Here is a 19,278-nt window from a genome sequence, read left to right on the forward strand (position 1 = left end):
TCTGTTTTTCTGTTAGAAATTTTTACTTTTCACTATTTGTATTTAAATGGATGTAGATGAATGTGTTTTTCCACATGAAAGTGGCTATGGTTTATCACTTGAAGGATCATGAATCATTCAGAATTAAAAGCAACGGCTGATTTAGTGTTCTTGATAAGGTTTGGTATGGACAAAAATAATTTTTATATTTATCTTGGATGCCAAGAAATTTAGTATTATAAGATATAAAAAAAATCTTAATTGTCTTTTTCATTTTTGCAACCCAGTGATATAATTCAGAAATATTTTATAATGAAACGTGCTATTAAATGAGCTCTTAAATTAAAAAAAAAAAGTAAACTGCATTTCTATTGGTGTTTCGTTACTGAACGAATTTGTGTTTTTGAAGATATTTAAGTGATTGAATCTTTTCACTTTCTCTGACTGACTCGTTGAAAAGCATTTTGTGAATGCTTTCCCACCTTCAAATACACAAAAAAGCCACTTACTGGCGTAACGATGTAAGCAGCAACAAGAACACCTGAACCAATCATTGAATGAATCTTGTGAATGGATTTAAGATTCTTGTTATACAAAGATGAACCAAAATCCAAACCACGTAGCAGTGCAGGCATAATAAAAGCCCTCATTTCACTTCGAATATATATAAATATGTGTATTTATTTTCACTTTTACAACCACATACCTTTAACTTAAAGGCATAGTTCACCAAAAAATGGAAATTCTGTCATTAATTACTCACCCTTATGTCGTTCCAAACCTGCAAAACTTTCGTTCATCTTCGGAACACAAAAGAAGATATTTTTGATGAAATATGAGAACTTTATGTCCATTCATTGGCAGTGATGCAAACGACCACTTTGATGTAGGCCTAAGTATGATGATGAACACTGCTAAAAGCTGAGCCACTTTCATGATGCCTAAAACACAGGGTTGGCACAAACTAAACTGAAACATACCTGGCTATCCACCTAAACCAGCTTCATAGTATAGGCCCCAGTTGTGGTAAAGGGAAGCTCAACCATGTTCACTTGGTGTGCGAGAACCAATGAGGTTCATTCTCGTGTTACGCAGCACGTTTGAGCTTCCGCAAGAACCAATGAGGTTTGTTCTCGCGGATCAAGCCAGTTTGGTTGAGCTTCTGTTTATGTTCGCTGATCAATGTTTAAATGTGAATTCATATTCACATCATATAAATGATGTGATGCGAAATCAAATAAAGCGATGGTGTGTCTTCAGAAAATTTGCTGCCAATGGAGGGAAAGAAAGCTCTCAGATTTCATCAAAAAGATCTTCATTTGTGTTCCGATGACGAACAAATGTGGGTTTGAAACGACATGAGGGTGAATAATTAATTACAGAATGTTCATTTTTGGGTGAACTATCCCTTTAAACGCTACCGGATGTTTTTGCTTCCACGTGAGAGAGCAGCTGATCGTCCTTGTGCTTTTGATTTCAACCGGGAAGTGCAGCAGAAAACACCAAGAGGGTGGTGTTTATGACTTTACGTCCCGTGGTTCAACAACGTAATATAGAGATGACTTTGGTAGTGTACATTTTGCCATGATCAATAGACATGAATCATGCGGTATGGTCTTTTGCGTGCTTTTACCTTTTAGAGGCCCTTTTTCTTGACAGCACATTTGCGTCTGAAGTGAAAAGTCCAAGTGTGGGAATTGATAGCATCTCTCTGAACGGGAAATGGCAGCTGCTGAACTCAAACTCATCTGTTTCTCTCAGTGCCGAGGTACCAGGATGTGTTCATACTGCTCTGCAGCGTCAGGGATTCATCTCGGTACATTCAGACACATTTACATTGTTTCAATATTAAGTTTATATTAAGATTCCAAACACTGTGAAATTACTGTTCATAAAAACTTTATTCTGTCAACAGGATCCATATTATAGGTTTAATGACCTGGCCTACAGATGGATTTCACTTGACAACTGGACTTACACTACATCATTCTCAGTACCTACTCATGTTAGGCAAGTCAGAAAACCTCCAGGTTCAACTAAACCTGCCCTCTGATTTGTACCATACACCTAGAGCTAGAATGTCAAGAATACTATAATTATAGTTCTATTTAGACAAGACCACAGATCAAATACTACATGCTCTTTACAGAGAGAAAGAGAAAGCCGTCCTGGTGTTTGAAGGAGTCGACACAATCTCTACCATTTCACTCAATGGAGTCACCATCGGAAAGACAGACAACATGTTTCGCAGATATGTAAATGAATTACTAACTATTTTGTGTTGCAAGCACAATTGTTCTTTGTATGTACGTTTATAGACTCTATAATAGTAATAATGGTTCAACTTAAAAAAGGCTTTATAATAAATAAATCAATCATATTTTGTCTTCAGGATTTTGATGTTACTGGGTTGCTCAAGGATCAAGAGAATATTCTTCAAGTGTGGATTATGTCAGCTGTGACATATGCATCTCAGAAGAGTCATGCCCACACTGAATACAGAGTACCACCTGATTGTCCTCCTCCTGTACAGAAAGGAGAGTGTCATGTTAACTTTATCCGAAAGGTAAGAACCACGTCACATTCACAAACACAAATGGATCATTAGAGTAGGCCATGATTCTTTTTTGTTGTTGTTGTAAAAGTACTGCGATTAAAGGGGACCTATTATACTTTTTTATACTCTTTTAGTGTGTAATTTAGATGTTTTGTTCATGTAAACTATCTGCAAACTTGCAAAGCACAAATTCCACTACAAAGGGAGTTAACCTCTCCAACAGAAAACACTTGCCTCAAACGGCTCGTTTGTTGTCCTGCCATTATTTCTGTAACGTATACAGTACATACCATGTACATTTGCATAATGCTACCTGCTGGATAGTTTGGCTCGTCCTCAAACAAAAGCACTTATAAGGCCAGGAAGAGTTTATAGCTATGTCAAGGAATTTTTTTTTTCACTGCAAAGAAAAAACATTACATGGAGTAATTGAAGAATCAGTGGTTAAAATGTAGTATTCACATTATTCACATTAGTTTGTTGAGTTCTTACCATTTTTCTAACGACAGCTTCCTGAACTGTGCTGTTTGATGCAGGTCAGTTATATGGACATATAGTTTTTGCCGTGATGTTGAGAAATGACATGGCAGCTATAACATCACATCTGAAATGTGAGATCTGTAATAACTTTTTTGTTATTGATTTAATGATTGTGATTAAGTTTTTGGTCTCTTGGTGTTTTGAGGCTCAAAGCTCATTTAGCTGGGACTGGGGTCCATCTTTCCCCACTCTGGGCATCTGGAAGGGAGTTCAGCTGGAAGTCTTCAACACTTTAAGGGTTCTAAGTTTTACCACAGTTCCAAAATATGGTACACACATATTTGCATATGAATGAGAAGTTGTTTTAGACATTAATATAATAGCAAACCAAATCAACATAGAAAGCAAATTCCCTCTTCTTTCCCATATTCTTCTCCAAATGTCTTTCCCTGTATCCAGACACTGCACATTCAAGCTGGAATGTTGAAGTGGAATTGTTCTTCGATGTTGTTGTTGCATCTAAGGGTCTTGTCCTTCTGTCCATACCGTTATTACATTCAGAGGAATTTCAACTGTCTCTTACACCTGGGCAGAGTAGAAAGTCCTTTGTCTTCCAGGTCAACCAGGTAAAATCAGTTCTAGTTTGCTTGATGATGACCATCATGTGTCATATCATCCCTTATTCCTCATTTCAGAGGTAATATCACACTATATATACTGTGTATATGATGATGATAAATAATGTTCACTTCAAGAGTGTCAGTTTGTGGTGGCCATTTGGACATGGAGAGCAGCCTCTCTATGACCTGAAGATGGTTATCAACTTGGAGGGTGGAGAGACATTTAATGCACAGCGAAAGGTAACATCTTTCACTGTTCTTCTTATTTTATAGGTCTCGCTTCAGTTGGCATCATTTCACTCTGTGTTGTGGTGTTCCGTTCAAACTTTCAGGTTGCTTTCCGCACAGTGGAGTTGATCCAGGAGCCCATACCCTCCTCCCCTGGTCTCAGCTTCTACTTCCGGATTAATGGGAAACCCATTTTCCTGAAAGGTTCAAACTGGATTCCTGTACATGCATTTCAGGACCAGGTTACCACTGACATGTGAGGAGATTAAAAGCCTACCTACACTAAAACAAACTGGTTCAGTGACCAGATTAATTCTATTTAATGTGAAATCACTTTCAAACTTTAACCGTCTTGTCATGTTTCTGGATTGGCATTTCAGGATCACAATCCTGCTCCAGTCTGCACAGAAGGCGAATATGAATGCTTTAAGAGTCTGGGGTGGTGGAGTTTATGAGCAAGGCATCTTCTACAGCCTGTGTGATATGTATGGAATCATGGTAAGCTTGTCATGTGAAATCCTCCACCTGCGACATGATTTAAATGCAATTGATTTGGTTATTTGTTTGCTCTTATGTTAGATTTGGCAGGACTTCATGTTTGCCTGTGCGCTGTACCCTACAGAGAAGGATTTTATACAGACCGTGAGGGAGGAGGTCACGCAGCAGGTTTGTATACACGGTACTCTCGTAAATTCTGTGGTCACCTCAAATAAATGACAAATAAAAGGGCCAATGACCTAAAAGAGTGTTTGGAAAATCTTTAATTAAATTTTTTTAAGAAAAGTTCAAATGGAATGATTCTCAAATATCATAATACAATATATTTTCCGTACATTTGAGTGTACACACCTTAATATTTCTTTTCAAAAAAGTTTTTTTTATTATAAAAATGAATTATTACTTTATAAATATCATGCCGTTTCTGCTGTGTCGCACCAAATGACATTTTACAACCTGAGGTGACCTTGCATTGTCAAAAAGTCTTGACATAATCATGATCTCATGAAGGTCTTGTTAACTAAAACTAAAATGATTAAAAATTGTTTAATAACATTTGAAAATGTTAAATAAAAATAAATCTGAAACTATATAAAATATGAACTTTTATTATATAACTTAAAAACTTGTAAATTAGAAATGTTGCCTTGTCAAGTAACTGAAATAAAATACCTTGTAACGTAATAATTTGAAGTACTAAAATGACTGACTAAAACTGAAATAAATATAAATTAAAGGTAAATAGAAATATTTATTCATTATGATAGCATGACAGTTTGATTGTTATTCCCTTCAAAAATATATAAAAATTAAATTTAGTTCAGGAGTTTAAAAGAAGCTCATCGTAGAAGAGGTTTATCATAGAAGTCATTGGCAATTTTATGTATTCCTTGATTAAATGAAAGATCTGATGCTCAAAAAATTAGCCTTATCTCACTGACTTACCAGTCATTGTTTGTACTTTTATGGACATTTATTGTTGTTCAGGTGCGACGGTTGAAATCTCACCCCTCTGTGGTCATCTGGAGCGGGAACAATGAGAATGAAGCTGCCATAGCAACTGACTGGTTCAACATACCTGTTGCTGAGCGCCCACTGTACGTGAAAGACTATGTCAAACTGTATGTTGAGAACATCAGAGACATTGTGCTGCAGGTGAGACTGAGAGACATGCACACAGACTTACATCAAAGTACTATCTTAAGTCTTATCAATGGATGATGTGCTTGAATTCAGGAGGACAGCACTCGTCCTTTTCTAGTGTCCAGCCCAACCAATGGGGTTGAGTCTGAGAAGGAAGGCTGGGTGGCTCAGGACCCCTATGACCCCCACTATGGAGACACTCACTATTATAGCTATTACAACGATTGCTGGGACTGGACTGCTTTCCCTCGCACACGCTTTGCCTCAGAGTATGGCTTCCAGTCCTGGCCTTCATTGTCCACGCTTCGTAAGGTACTACACTTAATACAAGTCTTCCTGCTTTCTTTTTTTTTTAGTTTGGAACACCAAGTTCCAAGTTAGGCCTGACTAAAGTCACTAGTTTAAAAGGTGACGTGTGTCCTTTTTATGCCAGTAGTGGCGCCAAACTGAATTGCACAAGTAATGACTTTCCACCTTCAATTGTTTGGACAAACAGACCGAACGCATGCCATTGGTTGAGCCAATTTCAACAATTCATCAGAGCACATTCATAAGTGCAGTAAAAAACTGGCCTTCGTAATCTTTCATTAAAACCTTTGTGAAAAAGAAGTACACTTTAGAATATTTTTAAAAAAGTATACTTATGGAAATAATATACTTAAAGTATATACTTTAAGTGCAAACTGAATATAATGTTTTCAGACAATTGCATGTTAATTGGAATTTAATGAAAATATATTATAGCTTAATTAAATTTATATCAAATATGTAGCTGAACTTTAGAGTGTTTTCCCCCCAGTTAAGTAGGATGTAAGTACATCTTTATATGTAATTTCAGTAATTACTTAAAATTACTACTAATTGCCTTTTGTAATTCTATTGTCTTTGAAATATGGTTATTATACATGAATGTAATTTCTATTGAAACTTGTGTCATGTATTTAAATATATTTGTAATCACACATTTGAATTGAAGTTGCAATGTAGTACATTTAAAATATATTAACTTTTAAACATCAAATTTCCCAATACGGTTAAAATTATAATAAAGTTCATGTACGTGTTTTTTAGTATGTTAGCCAACACATCAAAATAAGTGTATTTCTTTGACACACAACAAAAGATTACTAAACATGATGGTTTAAAATGTACTGTACAGTAAAACTTTTAATGTGACATTATTACAAAGTGCACTTTTTAAAAGTGTGTTAAGAAACACAGTCAGGCAAATATACTCTTTAAGTACACTTAAATGGCCCTTTATTTCATTAATATATTATCTGCAAGTACAGTTTAAAAAAAAAAAATTATATGTAGCATACTTATAAGATTTGAAGTACACTAGAAGTGCATATTCAATACAATTAAGCACACTTCATTTTTAACAAAGGGAATGAATATTTATAAGCCCTCTTATTTTTCAACTTCTCCCCTCCAACCAGGTTTCAGTGTCTTCAGATTGGGATTTCAGCAGCAATTTCTCATCTCATCGGCAGCATCATGAAGATGGAAACCAGCAGATGCTAAAGCAAGCAGAACTACATTACATTCTCCCCAACAGCACAGACCCCGTGCAGAAATACAGAGACACTATTTACATTACTCAGGTGAACAATCTATAAATGCACTACAAGTTTTGCCATCTCAGCAATACATTACATTTTAAAATACAATAAAATAGAAAACAGTTATTTTAAGTTGTAATAACATTTCACAATATTACTGTTTCACTGCATTTTTGATCAAATAAATGCAGCCTTGGTGAGAGACATTTTTTCAAAAACATTATTAAAAAAATCTTACAGACCCCAAACTTTTGAACGGTAGTGTACAGCGGTAGTGTAGTTTTTGGACATGTGCCTGATATCACACTCTTTGGTTTGAACAGGTAATGCAGGCACAGTGTGTGAAGATTCAAACAGAATTCTACCGCCGCAGCCGCAGTGACATCGTCGAGGGCAAAGGTCATACAATGGGCACTCTTTACTGGCAGCTCAATGATATCTGGCAGGGGCCATCCTGGTCCTCTGTAGGTAAATGAATAACGACTATTGCTGTTCATCACTATATAGAGGAAAGCCTTCTTGTTTATTAAACGTCATTTTAATGGTAATTTATTTGTTAATGTGAGCGTACAAAGTTAAAGTATGCTTCTTGACTGGGAAATCTCTCGCACATTCAGAGTTTGGTGGTAAATGGAAAATGCTGCACTACTGGGCTACAGATTTTTATGCTCCTATACTGTCAATGGGGGTTGAGGATAAGGGAGACCTCCTGATGTATGCCGTCTCTGACAGTCACTCTGAGCAGCACGATGTCAAAGCCAAGGTAGGAGGACAGTGCTTAGTAACACCTTTTTTTGTGGTTATTTTACAATATAATTGAAGCAAAACTGTGACATTAATTTATACTTGTAATATAGAAGCTAGGTTAGCACCACTTTTTACCCGGACTTATGAAACCCTGCTCTGGAGCAGAGTTAGCACTGCTTTTTTTGTAAATGATCCAGTGTTAAGGGGCATTCACACTACACTTTTCTTTCCATTGACTTCCATTTATACACATGTGAATGCGTCAGACCAGCTGCAATATATAATATGAGGATGTGCAATGCTACAGCCCTTATGTAAGCATATTGCATGCAGAATTCATCCAGTCAATGACATTGACAAGATGTCAATGAATAAGAACGTTTACCCAGGGTATAGGAATGTACAGAGTGAAAACTCGGTTTATATTTAACCAGGATTAATCTGTTAATTAATTGTTAACCTCATGATTGTTAATTATGAGCAGTGTGAAACGTGAAGCAAGAAAACCCAGGATTCTATTTACCAAGGGTTTGGAATGACCCAGGGTTAACTATTTCAAGTGTGAAAAACCCTATACTTCATCCTTGAGTTTTAAAAAAGTAAAATAGTCAAAATCATTCATATTTCCAAAAAAGCATGTTTCCAGTTCTTTGTTTTGGGCAAACCACATCTAGTACTAAAAGGCTTACTAGTGCTATAGTGTAAACATGATTTTATTTTTTGTTTACTTGCATTATTAAATTTATGAATTTTGATTGATATTTGTCATGTTCTATGTACTGTATGTTTATGTTTACACAGGTGAAATTATACAGCTGGAGCAGCTTTGATGCTGTGTGTTCTTTAGAGTCTAATGTGACTACAATAAAAGCAGGAGGGAGCACCCTTGTGTTTCAGCATCCTATATCTGCTCTCCTGACGCAATGTGGGAACTGCACACGGCGCTCCTGCATCGTCACCTTTCATCTCAGTAGCCCGGAAGGTCAAATGATCAGCCCTCACAATCACATCTTCCTCAGCTCTCCACGACATGCAGAAGGTTTGCAGAAACCCAACATCACGGTGAGAGAGACACATTCTCAACACACACCGTTTACTAATGCACTCACTTCGGCTAATTCACTCATTTGCCACATTGCTAAAATGGGCTTCTTCACAAACGGAGGCGTTACTGAATGTAAATGACATCTGGTGCTTTTTCTTAAGAAAACGAATCCCTCAAATGACTGACAGGTTGTTGTTGTTTTTTTTTTGTGTATTGCAGTTTACTGTAAAGGATGCTGGAATTATGCAGAACTTTGTCGTGACGTTGTACTGCTCCTTTCCTGCTGTGTATGTTTGGCTGGATGTAGATGACATTCCTGGTGACTTTAATGTCAATGGCTTCCTGATGCTGTCTAAAAACTCCACAGTTACCTTTGGAGCATGGAGACCCACCACTGCCAAAGAAATCACTGCAAATCTTCATATCACGTCTCTCAGAGATGTCTACTGATTTTATGATGCATAGTTGTCTGACTGACAGCTTATTTACAATCTTTTATACAAATAAAAATTGCGGGGCCCTTTGTTCTCTACTCAGGATGGCCCTGTTAATTACTCTTAAATTTTTTGGTAACAATTTACAACAAGGTTCTATTTGTTAACATTAATGATTAATTGTAGTCAACATTTACATTATTAAAATCAAAAGTTGTATCTGTTAATATTATTTCATTGATTTGAGCTTACATGACAAACAATGAATATTTTTATTAACTCATTTTTAAGAGGGATTAATAAATACAATAACAAATGTATTGCTCATTGTTAATTAATGTTAATGAATTAACTAATGTTAAAATGGAACCTTATTGTAAAGTGTTTCCTTCTTTACTTTTAACATCAAATTGTTTCTAACCATATAAAACCAAAGTGCATAGTTCATTTTTGTGGTCAATACTTGAATCAATTGAAATAAATGGGTTGCAATAATATAAAGTGTGTGTACATTTTTATTTTTACTTAATGTGACTATTTTTGAAAACACTAAGTCATGGTTGATCAGTAGTCTTCATTGAGAAATGTGTGCAAATATTGGGATTCTTTTCAATGGTTGTAACTTCCTTCTACCATGAGATTGCAGACCTGAACACGTTGCAAGAGAGTCTGGAAAATGGTAAACAAAGACTTCATTGACACAGGGAGCGAGTGAGGGCCGCTCGCAGGCTGGCATATCAGTGTTTCGGCAGCAGTTGCTGTTCTTTGACCCTCGGTGCAGAAGAGCTCTGGCGAGGAATGGAAGAAGGCGCGTCAGATGTGTATTCCACTATCACTGATTGCCTCTGATTTGTAAAGCTGGAGAAATTTTTGTTACTCCCACGTCCACGAAATTGCAAATCATTTCTGAAAAGGAAATGAAAGAATTGGGTTTCTCATTTATTAACCTGCTGCTTCTGTTATTAGTTATTGTCTGGTTTTCCTCCGTCTTGACCGTCGACTGTATTAAACTTGCTCTCGGTAATATTAATCATATCGAAAGGATAGAAATATGGAGGAAAGTTTTCTTCGAAATGTTTTGCGCTTCTACAGTGAAGAAAACTCCCTGTCCACGGGGAACCTGGAGAACTTTCTGCACATCATTACCAGCCGCCGCGCGGCATCTGTCGATGATGACGCCAATCCGCTGAAGAACACAGAGGTGAGAATGTGTCCTTGCTCAGAAATTTATCTCTTCATTTCACTGTTTCTGCTACGTTTTCCCCCCATTATAATATAACAAGACAAGCGCAATTTTTTACCATACAACACTGTTTCTAGAACAAGCAACACAACTGAAAAGGAGTAAATGGAATATTTTAGATGAATCAAAACGTGTTTAGTTGTCACCTGTTTGATCTTCTGTTCTGCTTCCATTGTAATTTAGTACCTGTCCTGAAAGTATGGGTTCACTGTTTCTATAGAGGTTGAAAACCCTCAATAAATGATCTGAAACTTCATGATTGTTTTTTTAATGATTTTCAGAAATGGAATTGTCACCAAATAATTGACTAAACTTTGCATTTCAGACTTTATATCTGGAGTTGCTAACTAGTAATAGGAGCTACTTAGAATGAGACCTGTTTTGTTTAATGTCCTTTTGCTCTTTTCTTGATAGTGCTCATCTTTGTCAGAGCTGTTGTCTGTCTTTGGATTGGGTAATGCTTCTGTGGTCAGTCTCAATGATCTGGAGATGATGTGTCCAGCTATACTCAATCAGGTCCTGATCCCTGCCTGTCCTTACACATTCCCCTCAAACCTTAATGAATCTGCTTCTTTACCTGATCACAAAGGTGAGTCTGATTACCACAAAGCCCTTCAGTTTAGTGGCAGTGGCAAACATTGTATGGAGCCTGGAAAATATATTTTGAGCAATGAGGACATATGTCTGATATCATCAGTTGAGAGTCTGTTATCATCAGTTGGGAGTTACAGATTGATTTTGTAATGTTTATTGTGAGATTAAAGTGTATTTATAGTACAGTACGTTTTCTTGTCTGTGGTTTGAAACTACAGTACCAAGTATTACACACTTGTGTAATCTTGGTCTTTAACTTTTTTGTTTATGAATCATGATGGTTATCATAAGATAATATTCTTATCACATGCACAGATTATTTTAGAGAGGAAGTAGGATTTCCATGACCCATCATCACATTGTTGATTCACTCAATGTGAATCAGACCTTATTTTGTTAAAGGATCTGAACTTTACAGCATCAGTTTCTCATTTCACATTCAGGGAAAAAAAGCCTTTGTCTGATCCCATTTTATATGGTAATGATGTCCTAATAGATTGTACAAGAGATAGTATTTTACCAATAGAGAAATAATTCACTTCCCATGTTAGGTTTCCGTATTGGGATGCAGTAAAGTAGAACAAGTTACGTCATAAACTAAATCTACTATTGTTTTTTCTCACTTCTTGAATTGACCTGATGAAAATGTTTTCAGTATGCCTTAATATGTGTGTAAATTCCTCCTCAACTCTTTTTCCTCCTTCCTGTAGTTTGGGGTTATGGGTTCCTGGCTGTGACCGTGATAAACTTGGCAGCTCTGATGGGTTTATTTCTGGTGCCTTTGACGAAAAAAACATATTTTCCAAAAGTCTTGACGTACTTCATTGGACTGGCCATTGGGACACTGTTTTCAAATGCTGTACTGCAACTTATCCCGGAGGTGAGAATGAGTTACAGTGAGATTATTCGATGATACATGACCTATTAAATGGCTTACAAAGGTTACAAAAGCAGTCATAAAACAATTACTCATAATCTTCATGCATGCTGTCCTAATTCACTACTTTTTTTTGCCAGGCCCTTGGCTTAGATCCCAGAGATGATAACTATGTGCTCGACGTAGTTGGTATTTTTGGCGGATTTTACATTTTGTTCTTCACTGAACGAGTTTTAAAGATAGTACTGAAAGCAGATACAGAGGTAAGAGCTTAGATGTGTTTGGACGTTGTTCACTGGAATAGATTGAGCTGGTTTCTGGCCTAACGCAATGGTTCACCTCCCCATGCAGCTCGGACACAGTCATTTCTCTCCTCTGCAGTCATCTGATGTCACCATCTCCACCTTCAGCAATGACATAGTCATAAGCAACATCAGCGGTGACATCATTACAAACGACACTAATCTTGAAATGAACTCTATTAATGAAAAGTCCAACAATCCATGTGAGAGTCCAGCTGGTGAACAGGTAATTATCAGCGTTTCTAATTGCTTGTAAATCTCTCATCATGCTATATTATCACCAAATATTGGATTCAATCTTTTGTTGGCTTGTTTTCATTTCAGTTTTTGTATTTCTTTTTTGGTCGGTCATTTTTTTTAGTCCAATGCGATAACATTAACTAGTATTTTCAGGAAAAAGAAAATCCTCTCCAGGTCAAAATGACTGGAACACAACATGAGGGTTAAACAAAAATAAACATGTACAATTATAAATCATTATTGCTACACTAGTTTTTCCCTGTTAGTACTTGTTAGAGATGTTTACAAGATTCTCCAGATAAAAAAAGTACAATAAATATTAGACTATAAAGATTATTGATTTACAGAAGCACATTATTGATCTGGCATGCAGGCATGCTCACATAGAGTTTTTGCATTTAAAAAGTGAGGACAGTGGAATGAAAAAGCAACACTGGCCAAATACGCCCGTATAGCGCATGTTTACATAGAAAAACAATGAAAAAGCAGCTCTTGCGTCTGCCATCTTTTGCAGCGTCTCACGCATGACGCAGCGTTCCAAAATGCAATTCCAAGTTAAGATATAAACTTGCTATTTTGAGAAAAAAAAGTCTGTGTGAATGGCTTCTAAGAACGTATTTTGTGTGAACGGCCTCTAACAAAGTCTATTTTGTGGTCAATTTGTTCAGAATGCTTGCGCTTTACTAGCTTGTCGCTGGCTTAAAGGTGATGGAATGTCTAATATAAAGACTGTGGCGTGGATGATCACTGTCAGTGACGCCGTACATAATTTCATCGACGGTCTGGCCATCGGAGCGTCCTTCACAGTCTCTCTACTCACCGGCTTCAGCACCTCTATTGCCATCTTCTGTGAAGAGTTCCCTCATGAGCTGGGTAAAACACAGGCATAGAGACCTATCATCAAAAGATCATTTCAAATTGAATTTTTAAGTCTCTTTTAATTTTCTTTCTGTCTCCCTGTAGGTGATTTTGTGATTCTGTTGAACTCGGGCATGAGTGTTGGTCAGGCTCTGTGTTTTAACTTGCTGTCATCGATGAGCTGTTATCTGGGTCTTGGATTAGGGATCCTGCTGGGCAGAAGTTTTGCTCCAAATGCTATCTTTGCCATTGCTGGAGGAATGTTCCTCTACATCTCCCTTGCAGACATGGTGAGACATCTTACTTCTAACTGTGGAAAATGCTCAAATTAATTACAATAATGACTGCCTGACTGTACATCATCCCACTTATTAAAACTCAGCATAAAACATGGGCATGGAATATTGATTTGAAATTAAATCATTTTGATAATCTTAAAGGTGAACTATGCAGGTTTTTTACCTCAACCGAGCTTCGGAGTCATTGGAATGGTTATATTACTCTTTTCGGGTTGAATGGTGGTCGTTTCGCACCCCCCTAACGGAAACAACACGCTTGCAACTTTGAGCCGGCGTGGCGCCGGCTGCGATTTTTTTTTTTGCAGGGTGGTAGGGGAAGACTCGTTAATATTCATTGGGGAACTCGTCCCTGATTGGCTCGCCGTGACGCATCTCTAATGAGATGTGATAGAGAAAACAGACATCGTCTCCTTCGTGACAACAGACACTTTCACGAAGGTAAGTCATACCTGTCAACATTTGGTTATCCAAATCCGGGAGATTTGTGCGGAGACCGCTCACGAACTTCGCGAACTTCTGTATCTTTGCGGGGACACCGTCTTGACCTGCCATGTCAATCTGAGTGACATGTGACAGCGAACCAATTGCGGATGAGTTCCCCAATGAATATTAATGATTCTTCCCCTACCACCCTGCAAAAAAAAAATTCGCCCGCCGGCCGCAGCATCAGGAAGTGTCGCGTGATATCAGGTCTCGCGATGTAACGAATTGCTTTACGGCAAAAAAGATCTGATAAAATAAGCATCAAACAGAAATAACCTGGCGCCGTATACATGTGGTGTTCGAGGCGCACATACAATACAGACTGCCGACAGTTAAACAGGGCGCGCAGCTCTTAAAGGGGCCACACCTTATTTCAACTCGTTACAGCTTCCATCCTACTGTACCGGTGTACAGGGGGAGGGGATCAGGCCGTGAGTGCAGAGCATAGACTGTGCAGAGCCATCTCTGCGTGAGTGCTATTTACGACAGTACAAGTACTCCACAGCGACTCTAGGGGTCGCTGTTTGACAAAAACGGAATTCCTGCATAGTGCACCTTTAACCACAACTACAATGTACAAAACAGCTTGGCTGCATCTGAAATAGCATCTGACAAAATAAGTAGGTAGGCCTACTTACCTTGATTACTTCACAACCACTAAAAAAAAGTATGTTCACCCTGTGGCCTCAAGGGATAGTAAAGTGTTCATCAAACGCACACTTCAGAATCTCGCCGGAAATAGTAGGTCATCCGGGTACTTTTTGCTTACTGTTTGATGAGTACTGTGAATTCAGACATAGTTCTTTTGTCACACACTGCTTTTTGCTTACTATAGGAAGTATACGATTTCGGAAGCAGCCCTAGGCTGCGTTCCAGTCCACTTTTAGACACGCACTTGCAAACTTCCCTAAGCACTTCCCCTCGGGGGAATCCCTGCCGCCATTTTGGAGTGCGTTCCACTTCGTGAAGTGGACGAGGGAAGTTTATATGGACAGACACTTGTTCCCTCGATTTTGACCGAGGGAGCGAGTCTACTTCATATGTACACTTCAGGCAGCTCCATATACCACAATGCAACACAATTGTGACGTCACCGCAGATCTGTCTAATCACCACCACCACAAACAACTCTGATATATTAATTATATATATTTTTAATTTAAAACAACCCAAACACACCTATATACATTTGGATGCGGCATTAAACAAATTCTTAAAGGAATTTTTTTTAAATAATAAATCAACTCCATGGCTGATTCCAAGTGATCAAGGGCTTAGGACGTTCCAATTCAGCCAATTGCAGTTTCCGCCAGTAGTGGGCACTCATGCAACGTAAGCAATGACGTACATCCGAGTGAACAAGACGGAGGGAAGTTAGCGAGTGAAGGGCATGACAATTTTGGACTGGAACGCAGCCCTGGAGTCAGGACAAATCGGGTCCTCCCTTGAAATCAGGTTTCCACACCTATGGTTTCCACTAGGGTTCCCATTGGCTCAAAGAACTTTTAATGGGTACTCTCTTTAGTGCCTGATTACAATTCCTACAAAAATCACGTTATGATATGTTGTTTGAACTATGTTATAATGACCATTAAATGTCGGTTTTAGTTAGCTTAAGTACTAACATAACATACAAATACCCGATTAGCCTGATAACTTAGCTTACATACCACGCATTTGCATCCATTTGCATTATTTGACATCAGCCTAGAAATATAACAAATACTGCAACAATATTATGGTGATATCTTATTAATGCTAAAGTATTTTGAGATCATTTCCACTACAAACAATAAGTGAAATGCATGGTGCCAAGATTGGGCAAGTCTGTGGTGTGAAACAAGAGACATGAAAGTTACCCAGATGAACAAACAGTGTGGTCGTCGATGACAGTAAAAATTGCCCAAAAATGCCATGATTGATCAGAATCAAGTATTCCAGAAAGTCTCTTTAAATGTCTAATCACAGTGTGGGTTTTCCAGTTCCCAGAGATGAACAGTATCATGGCAGCACATACCAAAGGCTATCGAGGAAGGGTCGTGTTCTTCCTGATCCAAAATGCTGGGCTGCTCACCGGATTCACTATAATTCTGCTTATTACCCTGTTTGCTGGAGATATCAATCTGGGGTAGAAAGAAAAGAATTGAATGAAAACGAAGCAAAACAAAGAACAATTGTTTTCAGTGCCAGAAACCAAAAAATTGAGACAGACCTGTTGGTTGTTTTGTTTGTAATAGACTTGTACTGTATATGCTGTTGGGACAAATGTAACAATCGTTTTTTGTAATATGGTTTAGAGATGTTTTTGTTGATGTGAGTGTTAGTGTCTGATGTGAGCTGGCAACAATACCCCGCTGTGTGTGGAGGAATTCCTCAGTGGCAGTGGCAGCCTAGCACAGGGTATCTGAGCAGCTTTGTAGTCCAAATGCCAATGCTGCAGCACCTTTTGAGTGAGACTCTGTATCATGTTAATCACAGTCTTTAACCAAAGGATATGTTTCATTAGAGGAAAAAGTGGTTATCTGTGTATTTAAACCTTGTTTCCATCTACTGTATGAGTTACAACAGGGGCTTTCAAACTGGGTTCTGCATTTTGCAAAATATATTTCAACTATAAAAATTAAAAGCCACATATTTTTTTTTTTTTATATTTACTTCTAAAAATATTTCTCTTAAATTGTAATATTGTGTCAAAAAAGTTAAGCTGTTAACAAAAAGGGCACATTTTTCCAGATAATATTTAAATATTTTTTATATATTCATATATTACTGGTTATATAATATGTGTGTACTTTTCTGTTACCGGCTTTTTCTGTTACTGCCCCGGAATGACTTTCCATTATTAGATATTTCTATTTTTAATCTAATCTGAGACCCATTTTTATTCTTTGGCTTTTGATATTATTTGAGAGATAAAGTGATATTGTATGTTACTATTATATTTTCTTATTATTGTACAGTACGATATGTATGTATATCAACAGTTTGCATTAATCAGTTGACAACTTTGAAAGAAATTGTTCAACCAATTCATTATATTGAGTTAGAGGAACTTAATTTGTAACATTAACACAAATCTTTGAGTTAATTGCTTTAAAAAAAATCCATCTAAAGCCCTGGAACTAATTAATCTCATCTATTTCAGTAGTAATCCACAGCTATCATAGCACACTTATTTAGCATGTATATTTATTGAAGAAATAAGTTAACTTGTCGCTGTCATTGTTATTATCGTTGCTTATTGAATCAGTGTTTATCTTCATGAAGTATCCTCAGCACAATGGTAACCACAAAAACTTCACAAAAAAATTCAGATACTTTTTTTTTAATCTATCGCATCACATCTCCCATATTTCTTTGTGTCCAATAAATGGCGCTAGAGTTCATATCAGAGACTGGAGACTTTCGACACTGCCATCTAGTGAATTTGTGACTGTCTGTAGACATTTAAAAAATGGATAAGGTGTTTTATTTGACAGGCTTACACAATCGGGTTTTGATTACAAAACGAACCAAGATGTGCTATCACATATCACACTGACTGAACACTGGCTCGAAAACATTTATTTAATTGGACTTTAAATTAAAACCTATAGGCTGTAAGAAAGAAAAAAGGACAGTAATTAATAAGTGGAAGGGTAATTACAGGGATAGTTCACCCAAAAAGTGAAAATTCTGTCAAAAAGATATTTTGAAGAATAACAGTTGATGGACCCCAATGATTGTATGGGAGAAAGAAAGAAAAAATCCTTCTCTCCAGTAGATGGCGGTAGTGCTGATTCCGCTCAAGTTGCCATCGAAAGAGAAGAAGAACCGTTAGGACAAAGTAAAGCATTAATTTCAGTAGGATCATTTACAGCACAGGTAGGTCTGTTATTTATTTGTATATAAAAAAAATACGCAAATCCAGAAGGAACGTCACTTTCGATTAGCATAATTTATTTGCATGTTGTAACAGTTAATATTCAGTGCAATTGACATTGTAAATCTCTCTGAACACTTCCGTAAACACACAAATGCCTTATATTTCTTCACAGTCATCGAGTAAAGGTCAATAACCTGGAAATCTCATCTTATCAGGATCAAGGCGTTCTTGTGATCGAGTAATTTGTGAGTATCTGTGCCACTATATAATGCTGTGTCTTATGATTTTGATACAAATACAAACACTTAAGGCTGGAAAATTGAGATTTAATGCTGTTTAAAAAAAAAAAAAAATAATTAATGAAAAAAAATTCTTGAATTATTTATCAATTATCGATATCTAGATGACATGTAGATGTGAAATGTTGTTCACTTACAAGACAAGATTATAATAAGACAGGTGTAATAGGATTTGATATACTGGTACACACTCTTAAGCTTTCTGTGTTATTATTTCTGGCGTCATGCTTGATTTGAAGGTCATGGCTGAGGTGCAGTTTCGTCGCTACCGAGAAGAAGATCATGAAGAAGTAAAGGAGGTCTTTACTGTTGGTATGAGTGAGCACATCCCACCTTCCTGCATGCACGTTCTCAAACAGCCCCTAGCGCAGATGATTCTGGGATGTGCGTTTTGCGCTTTATTGACCAGCTCAAAGTCCATCCTTTTGCCTGTACTAGCAGTCACGCTGCTTTTGGCCGGAGGCCGTCAGGCTGTAAGTTACATGTTCACCAAGTACATTCAGACTACCCTTGATCAAGATCTCAACCACATTCAGCAGACTTACCTGGATCCACCTAAAGCCTGCTTCTGGGTGGCTGAGAGCCAAGGTCGTGTTGTGGGTACAGTAGGGTGTTTACCTGCAGAGAAAGATGAGAACTTCCTAGAACTGAAGCGGATGTCGGTTAAAAAGAGTCACCGTGGACAAGGCATTGCCAAAATGCTGTGCCGTATGGTGGCAGACTTCGCTCGTGAACGAGGTTATCTCGGAGTGATGCTCCACACCTCGGTGGTCCAGACAGATGCACAGAAGCTCTATGAGCACATGGGCTACCAGAAGGTCAGTGAATTTAATGCTCCAGATGTGATTGCCAAGCTGACTAATTTCACATTGATTGAGTACCAACTCATCATAAAACACCATCACAACTGAGACTGAGATCT

The 19,278-nt window shown here is 37.5% G+C and overlaps 3 protein-coding genes across 4 annotated transcripts; all 3 read left to right on the forward strand.

Moving 5' to 3' along the window:
- The first annotated feature begins 1,435 nt into the window (after window positions 1-1,435).
- Window positions 1,436-9,396, forward strand: manba (mannosidase, beta A, lysosomal). Of its 2 annotated transcripts, none has more exons than XM_056269003.1 (17): window positions 1,436-1,795; window positions 1,895-1,993; window positions 2,133-2,234; window positions 2,372-2,545; window positions 3,222-3,345; window positions 3,476-3,642; window positions 3,772-3,876; window positions 3,969-4,120; window positions 4,245-4,362; window positions 4,453-4,530; window positions 5,350-5,517; window positions 5,599-5,817; window positions 6,948-7,112; window positions 7,394-7,538; window positions 7,688-7,833; window positions 8,619-8,879; window positions 9,082-9,396. In XM_056269003.1, the coding sequence occupies exons 1-17, from the start codon at window positions 1,577-1,579 to the stop codon at window positions 9,310-9,312; spliced, it is 2,673 nt and encodes an 890-aa protein (XP_056124978.1). In that variant the 5' UTR covers window positions 1,436-1,576; the 3' UTR covers window positions 9,313-9,396. The 2 variants fall into 2 exon arrangements, with proteins under 2 accessions (XP_056124978.1, XP_056124977.1); XM_056269002.1 differs by having other exon boundaries at window positions 4,444-4,530; window positions 9,082-9,395.
- Window positions 9,397-9,871: 475 nt separating this feature from the next.
- Window positions 9,872-16,832, forward strand: slc39a8 (solute carrier family 39 member 8). Its single transcript, XM_056269007.1, has 8 exons — window positions 9,872-10,497; window positions 10,954-11,128; window positions 11,844-12,013; window positions 12,151-12,273; window positions 12,362-12,538; window positions 13,221-13,425; window positions 13,516-13,700; window positions 16,175-16,832. The coding sequence occupies exons 1-8, from the start codon at window positions 10,348-10,350 to the stop codon at window positions 16,322-16,324; spliced, it is 1,335 nt and encodes a 444-aa protein (XP_056124982.1). The 5' UTR covers window positions 9,872-10,347; the 3' UTR covers window positions 16,325-16,832.
- Window positions 16,833-17,978: 1,146 nt separating this feature from the next.
- nat8 (N-acetyltransferase 8) lies at window positions 17,979-19,278 on the forward strand. The gene is made up of 3 exons (XM_056269006.1): window positions 17,979-18,056; window positions 18,230-18,302; window positions 18,596-19,278. The coding sequence occupies exon 3, from the start codon at window positions 18,599-18,601 to the stop codon at window positions 19,265-19,267; it is 669 nt and encodes a 222-aa protein (XP_056124981.1). The 5' UTR covers window positions 17,979-18,056; window positions 18,230-18,302; window positions 18,596-18,598; the 3' UTR covers window positions 19,268-19,278.

The sequence above is a fragment of the Rhinichthys klamathensis genome, unplaced genomic scaffold, assembly GCF_029890125.1.
Source record: "Rhinichthys klamathensis goyatoka isolate OS25496 unplaced genomic scaffold, OSU_Roscu_1.1 h1tg000280l_1, whole genome shotgun sequence".
NCBI lineage: Eukaryota > Metazoa > Chordata > Actinopteri > Cypriniformes > Leuciscidae > Rhinichthys > Rhinichthys klamathensis.

Excerpts from the sequence above, each read along its gene's own strand:
- nat8 (XM_056269006.1), top strand. The coding sequence starts at position 18,599 with ATGGCTGAGGTGCAGTTTCGTCGCTACCGAGAAGAAGATCATGAAGAA.
- slc39a8 (XM_056269007.1), top strand. The coding sequence starts at position 10,348 with ATGGAGGAAAGTTTTCTTCGAAATGTTTTGCGCTTCTACAGTGAAGAA. Across the intron at positions 12,014-12,150 it reads TACTGCAACTTATCCCGGAG|GCCCTTGGCTTAGATCCCAG; the intron begins GTGAGAATGAGT and ends TTTTTTTGCCAG. Across the intron at positions 13,426-13,515 it reads AGAGTTCCCTCATGAGCTGG|GTGATTTTGTGATTCTGTTG; the intron begins GTAAAACACAGG and ends GTCTCCCTGTAG.
- manba (XM_056269002.1), top strand. The coding sequence starts at position 1,577 with ATGAATCATGCGGTATGGTCTTTTGCGTGCTTTTACCTTTTAGAGGCC. Across the intron at positions 3,643-3,771 it reads TTGTCTTCCAGGTCAACCAG|AGTGTCAGTTTGTGGTGGCC; the intron begins GTAAAATCAGTT and ends GTTCACTTCAAG. Across the intron at positions 7,539-7,687 it reads GCCATCCTGGTCCTCTGTAG|AGTTTGGTGGTAAATGGAAA; the intron begins GTAAATGAATAA and ends TCGCACATTCAG.